The sequence below is a fragment of the Cydia pomonella genome, chromosome 2, assembly GCF_033807575.1.
Source record: "Cydia pomonella isolate Wapato2018A chromosome 2, ilCydPomo1, whole genome shotgun sequence".
In the NCBI taxonomy this organism is placed as follows: domain Eukaryota; kingdom Metazoa; phylum Arthropoda; class Insecta; order Lepidoptera; family Tortricidae; genus Cydia; species Cydia pomonella.
The window spans coordinates 12,940,785-12,960,259 of record NC_084704.1 but is presented as its reverse complement, the minus strand read 5'-3'; the positions used below and the strand labels follow the sequence as shown (position 1 = coordinate 12,960,259).

At 36.7% G+C, this 19,475-nt stretch overlaps 1 protein-coding gene across 4 annotated transcripts in view; it reads left to right on the top strand.

Moving 5' to 3' along the window:
• LOC133534426 (LIM domain only protein 7) overlaps positions 1 to 19,475 on the top strand; it is a 204,097-nt gene that overhangs the window by 181,815 nt on the left and 2,807 nt on the right. For 2 of the 4 annotated variants that reach the window (XM_061873531.1, XM_061873532.1), the window contains 11 exons: positions 8,325 to 8,454; positions 8,710 to 10,365; positions 11,795 to 12,091; positions 12,413 to 12,736; positions 13,043 to 13,186; positions 14,562 to 14,612; positions 15,502 to 15,917; positions 17,112 to 17,253; positions 17,619 to 17,726; positions 18,127 to 18,245; positions 18,627 to 18,922. In XM_061873531.1, the coding sequence (XP_061729515.1) occupies positions 8,325 to 8,454; positions 8,710 to 10,365; positions 11,795 to 12,091; positions 12,413 to 12,736; positions 13,043 to 13,186; positions 14,562 to 14,612; positions 15,502 to 15,917; positions 17,112 to 17,253; positions 17,619 to 17,726; positions 18,127 to 18,245; positions 18,627 to 18,922 (3,683 nt within the window). The remainder of the gene's footprint in view (positions 1 to 8,324; positions 8,455 to 8,709; positions 10,366 to 11,794; positions 12,092 to 12,412; positions 12,737 to 13,042; positions 13,187 to 14,561; positions 14,613 to 15,501; positions 15,918 to 17,111; positions 17,254 to 17,618; positions 17,727 to 18,126; positions 18,246 to 18,626; positions 18,923 to 19,475) is intronic. The other 2 variants (XM_061873534.1, XM_061873533.1) reach the window with 2 other exon arrangements.

Sequence of the window (19,475 nt, the reverse complement as noted above, 5' to 3'; positions counted from 1 at the left end):
ACCCTCTGTTGGGATGCAGGGTTTGAATCATAGTTTTCCACTGACTCCGGTTCTGGGCAGTTTGGGTAACCTCCCCCAAACACCCCATTCCCAAAACATCCAATTCCTGCTCCACGGAAGGGTACCTAGTAAATTTAGGTTTTAAAATAAGTTCTAATGACTATAATTTTGAACAATATTTATTTCACTAGATTTCAGGGGGCTTTCAGCGAAAACCGGTATTTTCTAATTGCGGGGATCTTTCTCTTTTACTCTCACTAAGACGTAATTAGAATGACAGAGAGAGATTCAATTTTCGCGGTTATAGCCCAGACCATAATGTGAATGCATAATATTATTTAGTTGCGCAGCCCTAGTAATATATACAGCATATGTAGAGCCAGTTCTAAACAAAGTATTGGAACGAAACCATCTGTTTTAGCTTTATGACTGCACTTGCTGCGTCGAATCCCATATTTGGGTCATATACATTTTTTTTTTAAACTCAATCGCGACTTTCCTGTAGACATCGCAAAGTTAAGCGAACCTAAAGCTAAGTATTACGCGCTACCAGGCGGGATACATTTTTTCAGTACTTGAGACTCAAATAAAAAAAAACGGGATATCTATGTATGTACCAGAGTTGTTAACTTTGATTTTATTGTTCATAGTAGTGACCTTTTTTATAAGGTGTTCCGACTCGTTCGCGTCTTTCCTGTAGACATCGGAAAGTTAAGTGAATTTTAATGCGGCACCTTTACAGGCGGGATATGTTTTTTCAGAACTTGAGACTCAAATAAGAAAAACGGGATATGTATGTACATAATATCTTCTAAAATGTGTTTGACCCATTTCATTTTTCATTATTCCGATATCCGATTTCGGGTTACCAGATTGTAATACAATAGCCATTTCTAATTAAGGTCGCTAGGGTTATAAATATCTTCGAACCGAAAATGATGAATTACACTAAAGTGAAATAAACTTATACGTATTATTTTTGTTGTTTTTTTTTTTCGTTAATTTTATTTTGTAAATAATCGAGTCAGCGTAATGACAATAAAATGAAGTGGATGTTAGGTTAGAACCCCGACTAAGTAAGACGCCATTTCGTCCTGTCGCCATCGTTGATAAGTCTGTTGTGGACGTCTGCGATACAACTATCTGCAAGTTAATTAAGATTTCTACTTTCTCCCGCGTTTTACATTTTTATCAGACAACATTCGCCAGACTAAGTCTTTTACTAGTTTTAGAGATAAAAGCTGTAAACCTCAGTTCGAAGGAGGAAGTTTCTCGACAAGTCCTCTAGTATGCCGATATATATTAAAATAGTATTCTTAAGTTTATCACATTTCAACATTTGGTACGACAAAATCTGCAAGAATTAACAAATACATAAGTATTTACATACAGGTTGTTTATTTAGTACCCTGCAATATATATGCTTTTTTCGCGTTTTCGGGGTTGGTTCCATAGTAAAAGTTGCTCAGTATGACCTATATATAATATTTAGCCTGTAAATTATTGCAGACTAAATAAACAGGCTGTATATAAATTTACTAATGCGTGTTCCTTTGTAGAAAACTAGACTAGAAAGGGTATAAATATTGAGTAAAATTGGTAACGACCGAAAATCTTTGTATTTCAATGTCATTGTACCAATAATTGAACCCTAATCCTAAATAGGGATCTTATAATAACTAGCTAAGATAGTGACATCCCTATTTAGATTCCTGATCTACTACTTCCTATCTCAGTTTGGTTTTTCATTTAATTACTAATCACTTACGACCATACCATATTCCTAATGTATCCTTACATATTGTATTCCTTATCTGGGTAAAGTAATAATTACGGAGAAGTGACGTGCGTAAAAAGAATTTCACGCTTACACTATAAAACATAACCTCTCTCTGGATATTTAGGAGATATTTATAGGAGAATATAGGCATACTTATTTCCATCTGTAGCTTTACTGTTATATACTTGTATAGGTATATACAGATACAGATTCTATGCCAATGAGATATCAAGAATGAAAGCAATTTTTTTTGACATAAACTTATATTAGGTCTAATAGATAGATAATAATCTTAGTGATACTGGCCATACAGATTTTTCCAATACCAATAAAGATATTTATTTCATTGGTCATTTTTTAAAGTTCTCGTAAATTACTATACAAATACATATAACTAATATTAAATTGTAATATTTTTTTTTAATTTAATAAAAAAATTAAAATGTCAAGTCAATTCATTGTCTTCAAAGGGACTGTCATCATATTTCTTCTGGACTCTTCAGATGATTCACCGACGGCAGACCACATAAGTATGATTCATGTGCAAACAAGGGTCAATCCAACCTAATCTAAATCATATGTATTAAACGGCGTATAGCTGCACGTCGCGTGTCCTCGGCTCTTCATATGCGTAGCAAAAAACCCGGGTGTCTTCCCAGCGCTTCCTGCCCGGCCGGTCCCTCGCCATCGCCAATTAGAGGTAGCGAGAAAGCCGACTCGGCCGACTGGTTGCATCTTAGGACTGACGAGTGGGTTCAATGAGTTTTTCTGGAGCATTTCTATGCAAACAGTACTTTCATGTTTAATGTGGTAGTTTTTTCGTACTATGCTATGTCCCTACATTAAAAACAAGACGATTTAAAACAACTATAGTCTCGTGCAGTTCCCTAAGCGTGAAAGCTGACCGATACCGAAGATGTTGCGGCTAAAGAGTGGGTTCAATGAGTTTTCTAGAGTCCGTATTTTTATGAAAATCATGATCATCATGGATCATGATCATCATCATGGATAACGATGGATGGATTATGTATTTGTGCAAAGATGCTGTCAAATAACTAGCTAGGTTTGGTTTCTTAAAATCCTACACAATTTTGGAATACTAAAATTATTTACAAATCCTATTTCGACGATGACTAACCTATTTTTACGTGTTAAATAAAGTACTTGCAAAAAGTTATTATTTCACAAATCGATTTAAAATTGTAATGTGGATTTTATTGTTTGTAATATATCTAGACCTATTCAGATTTAACAAAAATATGCCAGATCATGTTGCTGAAATGAGTACAAACATACCTAGTTAAGAAGCTGATCGCCGCTTGCGCAGGTTATTGTCCTGCGCCAGCTGCTGCGCCCATCTCTCATTTATGGGCCTGATTAAAATGTTTATGGACTCAAATACTCTACAATCAAATGAATAGTGGCATTCTAATAGCTCTTGCTGATTTAAAACCACCGCAGTAACCTAACTGACAGACAGCCATTGGACTTGGAGGTATCTAAAATTTAATAATAATGATCTCAATAACATAATTTTATGTTTAATATTTGCACATAGATAATGATAAGTGGATACTAGCATTTACTATAGCTTTGTTTAATGCTCTTAGATTGCTAAGGTTTCTAGCTTATCAGTCAATCTCGATATCGTTAAATACTCCGTGTTTTGTTCTTCATTGTATCATCGCAGCACGAAAGCAATCACTTTTTACCTAACCATTGTCCGATAGCTTATACTAAAATAACCCCTATTGCTCGCATGATTAGGTGGTCGTAAATGAGATTCATAAGTAATAGTAATCTTTCATAGAAATCAACACCATAAATTGTTAAGTTGGAATGCGCTTGACAGTCAGTTGGTGGCAAAAAGTGGCTACGCAGCTTGGGCTCTGGAGTAATCAATGCTAGTTAGGTATGTCAATTGTTCGTTTTGCGAACATTTTTCTCGTCGTTTGTTTGTATTGTGTTGCTGGATTGTTTTCTTTACTTATGATTCTAACCAGCTAGATGTTAGATCATTGCTGTATAGGCATCTATGTTATTTCTTGTGGTGCATAGTTCACTACATAACAAATAACACTGCGAATATATTTAGTCAGGGAAAAAGTAACATCATAATGATATTATCTTTAATGAGTACATTACCTGCCCTACCTAATTGCACCTAAGCATTATCTACATACGTTTCATACATTTCGTTCCCACGTGGTACAAATTGCGACATAATCACGACATTATGTGACTGTGGTGTGGCTAGAGACAATACGACCCATGTTTCCCACTAGTTTAGGAACTATTAATTCAATAGCGGTAGCGATTTCATGTTTTAAGGTAAGTAAACGGCACGCTCTCATCATCGTTCAGGAAGCCTATTCAACCAGTCAAAGTTACAGGTGTAAGTGTTACATTCATATAGCTGCTTTAGTGTCGATCTATAAGTACCTACAGTGTCACAAGTAAGTACACAGCCACGGTACACTTGTCACTGAGACAAGTTGAATAGGCCCGCAGCTTTAAGTTTCTTCTAACACAACAAATACTTAAGTATGTAAGTAAATACACTGTATTGCACCACAAGAGAAACATTAAATAACGGATTTACAATGTAAATAAAGGTAGCAACAGGCGGTAACAAGAGCAGTAGGTAAGAAATAAAAAAGTGCAATGGTATCGCGCTTATTTGAGATAGAAGGCTAGAAGTTTGCATAACCAGTATCTATTGCCTCTCCTCTTGTCTATTATGAAAACCACAGGTCATGTTATAATCGTGATCTCTGTGTTGTCCATATATCTATCGCTCTCGCTTGTAACTCACACTACCATGTAATAAACGTAAAGAATGCGCACGATTGGGCATTCGTGCAAAAATCCACGATTTACCGTCGGCTCGTGTTTGCCCGGCCACGTACGTTTTTTCGATGTTACTATTACATTCGTGCTAGCACTGCGGTTGCAAGAACGTGTAAATAATATTTTTCAGGTAGTTTTTACTTAGGAACCTGTTTCTTTGCTTAATAGCTTTATGATTTGCAGTGAATGCATTTGATTTTTAAACGCGGTCTTTGTTGTTAATTCGTTTTTAAAAAATAAAATAGTATGCAGAAAACTACTAGACACCTGTACCCCTAGTGTAAATTTGATCGACATCATAACGTGACGAACGCGTTTGCGTTAAGTCTCATTTTGTATAGGATTTTGAGTTTCCAAAACGTCCCGCTTGGCGCGCTCTTTCTAAATCCAATACAAAATGAGACTAAACGCAAACGCGTACGTCACGTTTCGAAATCGAATTTATTTACACTAGGGGTACTGAACGTCATGTATACCTAAAAATACACTAAATTTTGACATTGCTTGTAAATTTCATTATAGTTTTAGCTTTTATGCAATTCCGAGAGAAAAGTTTCCTGTTACCTAAGTACGATTTTTGCAATTTAGAACTGAATTAAATGCAAAGGAATTGATTCGTGATGTCGAACGCACGAAGTTCACGTGAGTTGGCTATTTGACTTAACTCCATCGGTTTTGCTATTGTTTATCAATTGAATACGAACTATTCGACCGTTCAATTTGGTAATATAATATATGTTCATTGCTAAAACAAGAAAGTTTACCTCCAACGTATATTTCACCTAAGACTTGTGATAAACTAAAAACATTTGATAACAACAAGAAAATCTGATACATACTCCCTTAGGTAAACCCGCCAATGTAAAGGTGAAGGAAGCAAGGACAACTCAGGTTTTCACTCGACTTGTTCAGTCAAACTCAAACATTAAGAAAAGTTACAATAAAGGTATGTATATAATCATATCAGTGACATGTTAATAGGACGAAACGAGGGCTCCCGCAGTAGCCTGATAGGAATATTTCGAGCTGTCAAGGTGCACCGCATTCAGAATCTCGCTTACAGAATAAGCGCCAGGATCCGGTAGAAATTGGAATATTACTCGGATGAGGCAACAGATGCGTGTGCGCACGAGCTGGGCTAAGTGGATCTTCGTGATATGTAGGTAGAGGTAGAAATGCGTTCGGTACAATAAAAACAAAATATTAACTGGTTACATGAACCATGACAAGCTACGAATATCAGTCCCACAACTAAGAAGCTGGCCACGCGTTACAGTTACAGGTAAACAACATTAGCCTCGCCTGTTTGTTAGTCGGGTAAAAAACTGGCTAGTTACTTTCTGATTCTTGCGTGTATTATAGTTTTTAATTATTACGTTCTTAATACACGAAGGTACAGTTACCTTCATGTATGGAACTGTGATTTTTTTTAGGACAACTCGTTGTACATTTCGTATTGTGCGCTATTGACATTTTCTACAACACTAAAACAGAAGATACTTACACCACCTCACAGCGTGGGTCCAAATAAAGGCTGTGAAATGATGCTGGTTCTAACTAGGTGTACCATTTTATAAATGGAAGCATAATTATAAGTACCTTGCAAAAATTCAGGGACCAATGAAAAACAAAGTCAAAATAATCTGATTGACAAGACAAAACATTTGTGTCTTATTTTTTTACGATATAGAGGCAAACGAGCAGGCGGCACCTGCAACGGCTGCAACACCAGGGAATTGCAAGTGCGGCCTATAATGGGAGTACGCTCTTTTTTTGAAGATTTAAAGGTCGTATCGGTCCGGAAATTTCGCGAGTGACAGTTCATTCCACAGTTTAGCTTTGCGAAACAGGAACAACTCTAAAACTCAAAAGTAATTAAATTATCGACGGAAATCAATAGCATTTAGCTGTTTGCAAGTACAGCAAGCGTAATAAAGTAATTATGTCTTATTACACTCATTACTCGCATTAGTGACCATTGAAAACAATCTAAAACGAATAAATCGAATCTCATCTATTATTTTGGCTGTTACATTGTTAATTTTGTAGTTCTGTGTGTAATGCTTTAAACAATAGTTGTCAGATACGGAAATCCAGAATAAGTAACAATCACCATATTAAACGGTCATCCCAATTCTTCACTTCTAAAGGCTCAATGCAATTAAGAGAATGTAACCAGTTGCCAGAGCAAAGGAACATTTAATGTCATTAATTTAAATTTGAATATCAATAGTTTATTTTTGTTCATTTAGTGGGCATAAATAAGCAATGTGACATATGTCTACGGTAGGATAGATTAGAAGTTCCTACAATGCAAATAACTCAAAAAAGAAATCGTATGTCGCTTGTCGTGGTACGCACGCGTTAGAGGTCGGGTAATAGATTGACCTATGACGTCTTGACACTAGGCGTAGCTAAATTGAATACCTGCGGTAAAAGTAACGTTTTAATGCCTATACGCAAACCAATCAAGCCATGGCTTTCAAATATGACGGAATTGGTCTTCGCGTTAGCGCACGACTTGCGGTTGATTTGAACGAATTAATTATTAGATATACTTGTGGAGACAACAATATTAAATTTTGGTCTGGTCGTTATGAGCAGAATCCTCCAAGACTTTTTTGATGATCACAATGCCAAATAACAAATATTGACCATATAACTAGAGGCTATGATATGATGCACGCATTAATGCACGAAACCATCATAATTCCACACATTTCCAGCTGGTTATAAACTAATAATCAAAACCACAAAGTGCTAACTTAAATCGACTTATTCTTGTGTTTGATATATATCTGTTTATTTACCATTACATAGTATTACATCATTTAATTATGCCCATTGCATCTCGTGTTAAAAACTCGTCAGTTTCTATGCAAATTTCCGAAAGTGTGACAGCGAAAGTGAGCACGTGTCAAGTTTTCACTTTCGTGATCCGCCGGTTTATCTGGCAGGTATTATATTCTAATTTGACATTCACCTTGAAAGGTTGACAGTCAATATCGATGTATATTAAGTTTGATTTACGTCAGTTAGTAGGGCTTAATAAACCCTGCGCAAGGTGGGTGGGTTAGCTTTTCTGCGGTACAACCAGTATCAACGGCATAGGCGATGTCTTGCTTTTATTTGTACAGATAATACTAAATCTGTAAGCATCAATAAGTCGTATACAAGCTTAACATAACTCTGGTCCAGATTTATTTCGTCGTATCTTTAAGCAATATTAAGCTTTGCAATTATACAATGTGCCTATACCTATGACATTAACGGAAATCTTGGGCTCTACTATTTGTAAAATTAACGCAACGTCTTGGAATCCCCTGTTCCGGCTGACTGACAGCAAACAGACGTGACTAGTCTTGTATTAAATATGACCTTTAATATTTATTTAAACTTAACTTCTTGGACACTAGAACGAGTCATTCTGTGTTTGTGACAGTGTTGAATTACGCAATAATATTATTATCTAAATATAAATATAAAAGTACCCGTTATTTCGTCTTTGTCAAAAAGTACCTGTTAGGTTTTTGTTTAGCAACTTTAAGGTACTTATGTCGAACGAATGTAAATTGGCCAGTTAACGCTAAATTTAGCGTGGACAACTGTCATCTTACCACACATTACTTTAACGAACTTATAATTCAAAACAATATTCCATACATAACTAATAATTGATTATCTTTGTCACCAGAGCGGGAAGACGACGGGTGCCCCTCCCGCTGTACGCAGAGGATGATGGGCACGATCTCAGCGACCTCGGCATCGGCACCTCAAGCACCAAGAGCAGCCTCAGCGAGGACTGCGACACACACAGCTTAGCTGTAAGTACTCTAGAGGACACGACCTCTGCGACACAAACAGCTTAACCGCAAGTACGCGGCCTTCAAAACCATCTTCATCTTTACCAAAAATTTTGCTAATGCTGCTGATATCTTGGTCTAGGTACGACCTATTTTGAGAATATCATACTATTGTAGTATTTGCCAATACTTTTTTTGTAACCTACTATACTATACCGTCGTTTCGTTTTCTACAGACCATTAAAAGTAAGTAATTTAAACGTTTATTAATTCCAGAGCGATGGAATGGACTTGGACAAGAACCATTCAGACGTCGACAACTTGTCGAACTGCGATAACCGCAAGCTGGGCTCCAGCGCTAACGAATACGACACCTGCACGACCATGACTATCAGCTCCCCTGAACCTGAAGAGTATACTTATGAAGGAGCTATCGAGGGTTACAAGTCACGAATAATATCCCAAACCAACAGCACTATCGTTAAAACTGTCGTTAACAATTCCAAAGAAAAGTCCCCAGATAAAATCAACGGTGACCTAAACAGAATCAGAACGACAGTCAGCAACAAAATAGAGGAAAAAGTTTCCTCGTTCCAAAGGGAAAGAGCTGACGAACGAAATAATAATAACCAGAAGAAAGACCTACCTAAGGTAGATATACACAAACGAAGAGAACAGTTCGAAAGAGAAAATTCACAAGAGTCACAAAGCAAACCAAAATTACCTGATCTTGCAAATAAAAAGTCAATTAAGGAAAGACTTTCCAGTTTAGAGAGATTCACGGAAGAAACACACATTCAAAAATCTACGAGTGACCTGAACAAGTTACCTACAGAAGTGAAACCACTAAAAGAACGGCTTTCCAACCTTGAAAAGGTTAAGTCTGCATCTACAGAACCTGATAAGGCTAAAAGACTTTCAAATGGAGACCTCGGTAATGCCAAGTCTTTGAAAGAACGGCTCTCAAGTCTCAAATCACAAACATCAGAAGAGGAAAAAATTACCAAAACCGAGGTAAAAGAGGTCTCTATGAGTCTGAAAGAGCGTCTTTCATGTTTAGACGCAGCTAAAAACAAGGAAATACCTAAGATATCGATAGAAGAACAGATGATGGTTACAGAAAAACCAGTAGCCAAAGAAGAGGATTTTAACGATAATCTCATGCAGAACTCATTAAAGGTCAGTCTGACAGGTATTGAAAATCAAATGCAGAGTTTCTGTCGTTCTCTTGACAGTCTAGACATTAATGGTCAAACATCACCCAGCTCTTTTGAAAGAGTTCAAAGTTTCGAAGACTTTGATTGCGCTGATATGCAAAACAACACTGCCCAGAGTGACATTGAAACTGAAGATAGTGGAATTCATACCGCAAGAGACTCTGCTCCGGCAGATGATATTGCAGACTTAACACAAGTAGCTTCTCCAATAGGAGAGCCGATGGTTGAAATATCCGAATACGAGTCCTCTAATGAAGATGGTGCGATAGCATTGGAGCCAATCAAAATTGAAGAACCTATGGAAAGAATGTCTGAACCCATACAATCGATACCAGAAGACATTGTTATTGAAGAAATTTCACAAGAGGAAGCTCAGGATATCAGCAAAGCAGATTCCGATAGCGCAAGTAACTATCTTCAAGCGGTATCACAACCAGAGGAACTTAGCGTTACTGAAGAAGTGACGGAAATTCAGATGGATAAGGAAGATGAAGATACGCTTAAGAGTTTGGATAATCAGGATACTAGTGTAAGTTTGAATGAACCGGTTTCCACGGGCTCAGAGGGCGATACGGTGGTGTTCGAGGGCAAGATGACTATTCACCTCAACTTAAACGAAATATGTAACAACAAAAATACTGGTGCTGGGAACAATACTAACCTTAAGGAAACTAGCGCTACTAATGAACCTACTAACCGCAACAGCATGCCAATGGTAACTGTCTCTAATATCACTACTACTACTAACATTTCACCAAAGAATTCCATTAAAATGCTAAAAACATTAACTGATAATCATACGCTTACTAACAATTTCACCGATGTAACGTGTACATCCGAATGCTCAGTTAAAGACTCTGTCAATCATGATCCATGTAATAACTCGCGTAGTCAAACATTTAATGATAATAACATGAAAACCACTCGTGATGTTACAGCTAACATAGACGCCACGGTAAGTAGTTCACAAGATTTTAACCCATTCTGGCAGAAACGGACTAAACGCAACATCGAACCCAACAGACGAAAAACTATTTTGTTCATTAATAATAAAGTAGTTACGAAAACTGTACTAAATTCAAGCGATTGTAGTGCTAAAAACAGTGCCTAATTGAGGCCTAGGTTATACTAGTCCATTCATTTTCTCATAAATTGCTGTTGACGCAAGAGTGATGAGAGACATACGAAATGGGCTAGTTTTGAGTAAATATGATCTCTTGATCTCGCACAGAACCTATCCACATTCTATTAACAGTAATTAATTTTATTATAATAATATATTGCAACCACTTCACAATTTAAACTATAAAACCGTAGTACTTAATCATCATTAAAGTGTCCAAAACACTGAAACCTAATAATCATTTCATGTCTTAATTCAAATGTCATTAATTCCTACCAGTAGACAGTTCATTAATAATAAAATGTAGATTAGACTTACTCTGCATACAGGGTTATATTTTAGTACCCATTTTGTCATCATGTATAATATATTCCTATTTATATACAAATACACCATTTTAGCGTAGACCCGTTAGTATCGATTTAGTTTATTTATTCTTAAACGTGATATTTGTAATTCATTATCAAAATATATGTTACACTGTTATATATGGGTTTTATTTGATTGCTATCCTCATTTTTGCTAATAGAATATTCAGATTTATTAGCAGAAAACCAGAACACGGCACTAGAGCATTATCATTAATGATATCATTGGCAAACAAGGTCGTTATCTTGTGATCATGACTTGTACACGTTAGTCTGATAAGAGCAGCCGGAGAGAGCTCATAGGTTACTTAGCTTTTAATTGCATCAGCTTGGGTGATGGGAAGGTAAGCTTATATCGTACGTAGTTTCGCTTCATTAACATCATTTGCGCTGCATGGTATGCTACTGTTTTCATTCTTCTTGCATGGAAGTTGTCTGAATTTGTCATTCCGTACGTTCAATAATTGAGGATATTGTTCTTATTTGCAATATGAGGTATTTGTTTTTAATGTTCGTTTTATTATGGTATTCTTAATAAACAAAAATGTATTTTTGGTTTAGTTTCTGCTTTTTGGATTTTATTTTTGTCTAAATGTTAGAAACGTTATACATGTTACGTTTTCACTTGTTTATGTAATTTTCTAACTTCTCAGGTAATCGATGCATTGGAACTGGCCTTCCAAGAGCTGGACTCTGAAGACAGTTGCGTCAACAACAGCACCATGGACGACAAAGTAAAAGAACCAAAACTTACAGAAGCTAAGACAGATGACGTTCTTGATTTTACGGAGAAGTCAGTTACGCCTCTGTATGAGAACATGGACATGTTCTTCCAAAACTCGGTAGATGACGGAGCAGCTTTCCCACTAGATTTGCCTACCAATGTTATGGAACCTCCTAAAGAGAAGCCACCTCCACCGCCTACAGAAGATGACGAACTTCTTGGCAATGTAAGTAAAAATACATTGACCTAGTTAAACCCAGACACTTTTTCATGGCTCTGTAAACAGTGAGATAGGCAAAACAAGACTTATTTAATTATGATAACCTTGATGTAAAATTCGTATGTAAATATACATACTTAGAGATTTTACAAACCACTTCAACTTCGTGACTATTTTAAATCGAATCCAGAAAAGCCGTTGTCGCCCATTTGTTTTTTTCTGTTGCCTGACCTAAATTGGTTTCGTTTTATGTCACCTATTATATTATAGCCCATAAGTATTAACTTATATGTTTAGAGTAATATTTTTTTATATGACTAATTACAGGGTAACTTCAAGCACACAAGCTCTGCGCGTAGAATAAAGAAAGAAATCCGCAACAAACGCACCAGCTTCCTCGGCATCGAAGGCCAAGTAGACGACTACCTCGACGCTGACCTCTCCGCGCCTCGGCCCGACATCACCTCTTTCCTTCAGGAGGAAACGAAGATCGAGAAACTTCTCTATAAGAGAACACTGTCCCATGACAATGCCAAGTTGAGAGACAGCAGAGATTCCGGTGTGGATGTGGATCGAGGACCGTCGGCGGAAGCGTGGTACAAGCAGTCATCGCCAGAGACATCGAATCCTCATAGCAGACAGAACAGTGAGGTAAGTATTTTTTATCTAAAGGAAAACGATATAATAACTAAGCTTCGAAATTGTCTATTTGCGTAATCCACCCACTAGACAATGCTAATACAACTAATAAGGAGATGATAACTATAAAATTTAAATTTGATTTTACTTACTAGATAATATATATTTTTAAATTCAGCAAATTTTAGTTACAGTTGTAACACAAGCGCAAGCCTCTGGTACTCTAATAAAATGAGGTAACAGAGTTGACTTGTATTAAATTGGACAAGCCTCAATGAAGCAGTCTTGGGTCTAATTTTATATTTTTGCATATTCCAGCCATACACTCACGTAACGGTAACATCAGACGAAGAGGAAACCTCAAAGAAATCTGACAATTTCGCTTCAAATTTGACCTCCAAACTGACGGATCTGGCGCAGCCTGACATCGACAGTCTCGACAAGAAGCTACAGGAACAACAGGTAAACCAATAAGAAGCCTAGCAAATGGATTAAAGGTAACTTAGGTATATAGTATGTATACATTGGTTGTCAGAAATGTCTAGAATTTCTTAGATATTATAGAACCTTCTTAGCACAAACCGCATTAAAAAAAAGGGATAAGCTGATTTTGAATCCTTGACACTTCATGTAGTTAAAATGTTTTTCAATGTATCTATTTTGGGATATTGTGTTGTAGTACTGGCTAGTATGAAAAAGAGTAATTTTCCAGTAAAAATAATGACTAAAAATCTTGAATTATTTTTCTCTGGAACATTGCTATCTAAACATTATCAATGTGATACTTCAGAATCAAAGAGGCTATGCAAAACTGATTTGTTTTGTCGACAGACATCTAAGGTTGTAATAAATGCTCCATGTTCTTTCTATAGCAGGATTCCACAAGGTGCTATCTTGGGTCCAACTTCCTAACTATAATTTCGAAGTACAAAATATTTGTGTATGTAGTTTATTAGATCTTCTTCAATATTTTTAATTCGCAGTAGAAATGCTATTTGGAAGATGTTTCTTCTTATATATATTATTGGATTGTTAGTCAAGAGTAGATCTCGTAGTGGTTTAGATTTTATTTTGGGGTAAATATTGTATTGAATTCTCACATAATTTTCAATACTATTTAAATAGAATCACTAGGATTCTAAAAAATCTAGTTCTTAATGAGCACTGTAAATTTTAAGCACTGTAGTGTTTTTCTTTAAACTGAGTAAGTTTTTGCTAACTGCTTTGTTGGTAAATATGAGCAATTAAGGTTGGCATTATGCCACTTGAAACAACTTGATAAAGACTTTATAATGATTATGATTCAAAGTCCGTAGCAAAAATTGAGTTAATATGCACTATTATTTTATATTATTAGATTATAATGGTAATTGGTACATTCTATGTAAAGCTGCGAAACTAACAAAACCTGCTTTTCTAATGCTTTTATTGTATTTAAATTACAATTATTTATGTATCGAGAATGATTTTGCTCGTTATGTACTGTAGGAAAGTAGTTTTGGTTAGTCGAAGAATGTTATTTTAGCAATTAAATAAAAAATATTTATGTTACTACATTACTGTCTTTTATTTATAAATATTACGCACCGCTGTAGAATATGTAGTATACAATGCATGGTAATCTGTACTTGCGCTATCTTTCCTGCTATACGACATGTTTTACTTCATTTCAAATCCATTACAAACATAATCATTACCGAAACATTTTACATTGGAATCATAGTCAATTAATATTTTATGTTAACTGAATAATAATTTTATCTATCATTTATGATTCCCCAAAACGAGTGTCTGACATTTTGTGTAAATAACATTAACAAGATGGCCGCCCTTGCAGGGACGCACTAACGAGGATTGGCCTGACGGGCACGACGATGCTCACACAAAGGTGACTGACATGTTTTAAACTAAAATCTCGCACTCACCATTTCGGTTTACATTCGGTTTACCTACATATTATTATTTCATTCATTCATCTTCACTTGTTAATACCTTATATAATTAATTAATTCAAGCTTATCTCTAATGAGCTAAACTGCTCGGAAATTGCCTAATATCTCTCTGTATGATTGTAAAATTGCTAATGGATAGAACGTAGAAACGTTAAACAGTATATCTGTGGCTGTAATGAATGCGGATAGAAAACCTGCGTAGCTCAGGTGAAAAAGGTTAGTGTTATATGGAACTCATACCCTTTTTCATTGCGCTGCGCGAGACCAGTACCCCTTTTCACTAGGTTGACAGAATTGTGTGTAATATTGAGGTCTGTGTTAAATAATTGACATATCTGCTTAGATGCTTATAAAATAATAAATACTTCAAACAAGTTATTAAAGTTACCTGTAAAAAATGTACAAGGCATAATATTAAGAATAGTCTGGTACCCTCCAAAAAGGACAAAATTCCTTAAAAAAATAGAAATTGATAAACAGTACAAGTTTTTTACTGCCGAAACTATGCAGGTGAGTTACTTTTAGTTTTTGATTGACATGCAGTTTTAATACGTGTGATTTTCTCTCTTATATTTTCTGTCTTAGCGTTAATAGAATAAAGTCTATAGTAGCAGGATTTTTGTCATACATATATACTTTATGATTATTACGATGAGGTAAAAGACTAGATGTACAAAAACCATTTGTCAATCACAAACTAGTGGTAACCAAGGTAAATGTTAACCGAAATATTCCAAAACTTTAACCCAATGCACGCTAGGTTTAAGCCTTGCACTAAAATACTAACAAAACATACTACAAAACTAATGCCGAATTCCTAACTAGGAGGTTCTGCGTTTTGAACGAGAACTTTTGCAATTGGAACAAGAAGAGTTAAGAAGACAGCGGGATAATTTAATGAGGGATCAGACAAGGATCATCCAGAAGTCGGTGCAGGATGTATCGGAGAAACCACCCCTAAGGAAGGCTGCTAGTGAAAATCATCGACACTCAATGCCCAATTTACTAGTAAATGAGCCCTATACTCCTGTGGAGCCTCAGCCAGAAGTCAAATACGATGAGAGTATAAAACGGAAGCCATTTGTGTCCGAAGAGCATATCCAGAGGCATTTTGGTGTGGAAGAGAGTCGGAAGGTGTTGTATGAAGACAGCAGGGAAGATGTAAGGAGAAGGCCGCCGCAGCCTGTTCTGCCACCGAAGCCACGGAGTCGAGAGTCCATTGAAAGAGAGATTACTATGAGGTTAGTCTGAAAATGTTTACAAACCAAACTGTTAACACTCAACACTAATAAGACAAACTACATTTGTTTCACAAAGTACGACAGAACACAACCAGACTCTAATTTCACAGTTAGGCTACACACATGTCACGATATACTTGAGTTTTGCTGCTCATGCTCAGTTATTAGTAAAGTTGAGTCCACTAAATACCTTGGTGTAATGATTGACCAGAGACTAACCTGGCATGTGCACACTGAGCTGATAATGTCCAGGACACGAAAATTAATCTACATTTTTAAGAGTCTGCGGCAAGTGGCTTCCAAGGATCTGATGAAACAGATCTACGTGTCTTTGGTACAATCTGTTCTTAGCTATTGCATACAGGTTTGGGGCGGGGCTACAAAGATAAAATTTCTTGAACTAGAGAGAGCTCAGAGGTCACTACTAAAGGTGATGTACTCTAAGCCCTTTAGATTTCCCACTAAAGATCTTTACGAGGTCTGTGATTTGTTGTCAGTTAGAAGACTTTACATTTTAAATGCAGTCCTAAAACGCCACAAAACATTAACTTATAAAATTAACACTAATAATATTAATAAACGGAAAAAACCAAATGCAATCTCTGCGCCACAAACTAAATCAGTTTTTGCTAAAAGACAATATGAGTTTCGATCAGCTAAAGTATATAATAAAATTAATAGCGATATTGACATTTATTCATGCGTGTATAGAGAGTGTAAGAACAAAGTATGTAACTGGCTAAAAAACCTGACTTATAATGAAATTGAAGAGATGTTAAATTAATATAATATATTCACACACACACACATACAGACACACACACACACACACACACACACACACACACACACACACACACGAAAAGATAATTGTTGTACATTCTACCCTAAAAATATATATACATAAATTGTTGCAGTTGTTATAATTCTATTGTTTTGTTTTTATTAAGTAAAATGCTAAAATGAAATATCATCGAAAGATAATATATGTACCTATACGAACATGTTATATTGTAAGCAAAACATCCTGTGGAAGAGCGGTGTTCTCTTAACACAAGTATCTTAAATACTTACAAAGAGGCACCAGCACAACTACTGTATACCAAATCATAGTTACTGAATAAAAGTATTTTTTTTTTAATTAGCAAAACCCCTCAATCAATGATTTAATCTAACAAGCACGAATATTTACAGGAGTAGCAGAGTGCCTTCAGCGGTGGAATATGCGAACGTAGAGCGCACGGCGCATGTGCAGCTGCGATCCAAGCCTGCGCCGGCGCCAGCTCCGGTAATGCCTAATGGCAACTACCATCCTATGACTCGACATACCTTACAGGTGAGAATAACTTCGACACCATTTTAGACTAATTAAAAAAGTGCAATTCCGTGGCACATGGCCGTGCATAAAACTTTGAATTTGCCTCCAGGAATCTTTTAAACTACGACACGCTACATACATCCGTTGTCCGATTGATTTAATCGTTGAACGTTATCAAAATGGCGAATACCGAGCGAATGTTTTATCGTTAACTTTCATTTTCACATTAAGTATTATATGTAACAGTAAGGGTAGAAACTTTGTAAAACTGTAAAGGAAGCACATATACTCGTCTCTTAAAATTACATAATATTAATAATTAGGGTGCCAATTTGGAGCTGTCGTTATCCATGACGTAATTATATTTTATCCTTCTATTTTAGGCACTAAGCGCAGCTCCAACGCCGAAGCTGATCTCAGGAAATGAATGGCTAGCGCAGCGTGCGCGCAAACCTGCGGGGTACAACTACAACCAGCATTGGCTCATACAGGTTAGTTTACAAGCTGGGATCAAGGAGTCCGTCTAAGCTAACTCTGCATGACTTTGATAGAACAAAGTGTCAAAGTATATTTTCATATAAATTTGACGTTTATTATGATGACACTTCAATAATATTTCTGTCGGCGCCTATGGCCGCCTTTGCGCCCAGTCGTGGCCGAGCTGTTATACGCAAGTGATTGGGGATAATGTACATTTTTTAAATTCACATATATTTCATATTCTTCATTGATAAATCTTCCTCTCACATCTTGGAATAATTGGTAGATTTTTTAAACTCAAATTCCAACCGAACGTCCAAAAAAATAAGATATAATTATAAGTCAGAATCACCGCTAATGGTTGATATGTAGCATATGTAGGTAGTAACGTTAACATGAGTTTTTTTGCAGGAGGCAGAACAGAGGCGTATCGACGAGCAGCGAAGCAAGCTGCGAGCCGCGCAGAGGCACTCCTACCACCAGGACATGCCAGCCTCAGCGCTGCTCAACATGCATCACATTAGCACAAGGTACTAACAGCACCTTACATCTTATGTCGTTGTCATAAAGCTTATCAATTGGCAGTGTGTTACGCCGATATTGTATGAGGTCACATCACTAATGTGAGTAAGATTGTACTGTATCGGTATTTGCTCAGGGGCCAAAAAGTCAAAGTTAACGCTCCAGAGTGCGTAGCCATGCAACATGCCAATTGTTTACGCTCGGATTGGATTAAGTTTGGATTGTAAAGTATCGGATAAGGTTGCGTAGCAAACGAAATGCAACTGTTACTGTGGCATTGTCCATTTTTGGCAGAACGGATTTATTTTACTAGGTAAAGCTAAACCTCAATATAAGACTTGCATTTTTAACTTGATGTGTGTCTAAATTACGATTGCATTTCCTTTCAGCCAACAACATTTGCCACAAGAATACAAACGTTTAATACGCGCGGATACGGACCGTCCGACCGTGCCGCCCCCCATCCGGCCCGAGCCTCCGCTCAGAACCTCCTCCTCCCCGAGGGAACTGCGGGAACTCAGGCCAGATATCAGAGAACAATCCCGAACGCAGACCTCGCCTAACGCCAAGATTTCGCCTAGGATAGAACACTTAGAGAAGAGAGAAGCCAAGGGTGAGACGAGAGAAGATAAGCTGCTAAGCGTGAGCGGGAGAAGAAAGTGCTCGCATTGTGGAGAGGAATTAGGCAAGTTTCATTCTTTTATAACACAACTTTACCCATGTGTGAAGTTTACTTCATGTGCCGACTCGGTATGCAATGTGGTGCCGTTATAGACCGCGGGCCAGGAGCATATTTCGTCAGTCATCGCCTCCCGGCTGAAACTTTGTCAGATGATAGTTTAGATGCTGTTTTAGATTTAAAACAACAATCAGCCGGTTGTATCGCGGTGGAAAGACAGTCAGCTGTAAAATGAACATGTAAAAAATATGCGCCTTACCACTTTATGTGCGGCAAAGTATGCGTAATGAGTTAATTACGTAATCCGTTGATGGCTTTTCAGGTGTTACGCCTGATGAAATGCTGCATGCAAAGTTTTGATTTGTTATTGCTATCATAAAAAGGTATAGCGCTTATTTTTTACATGTTCATGCGACTAGCTGATGTTCTTACCACCGCGATATAACCGGGTGTTTTTTTAATTAACAATAGCATTTGAACTATCATTTGACAAAGTATCAAACGGAAGGCGATGACATTTTTTTGTTTTACGTGTTTCGGTGGCTGCCATTACTCAACT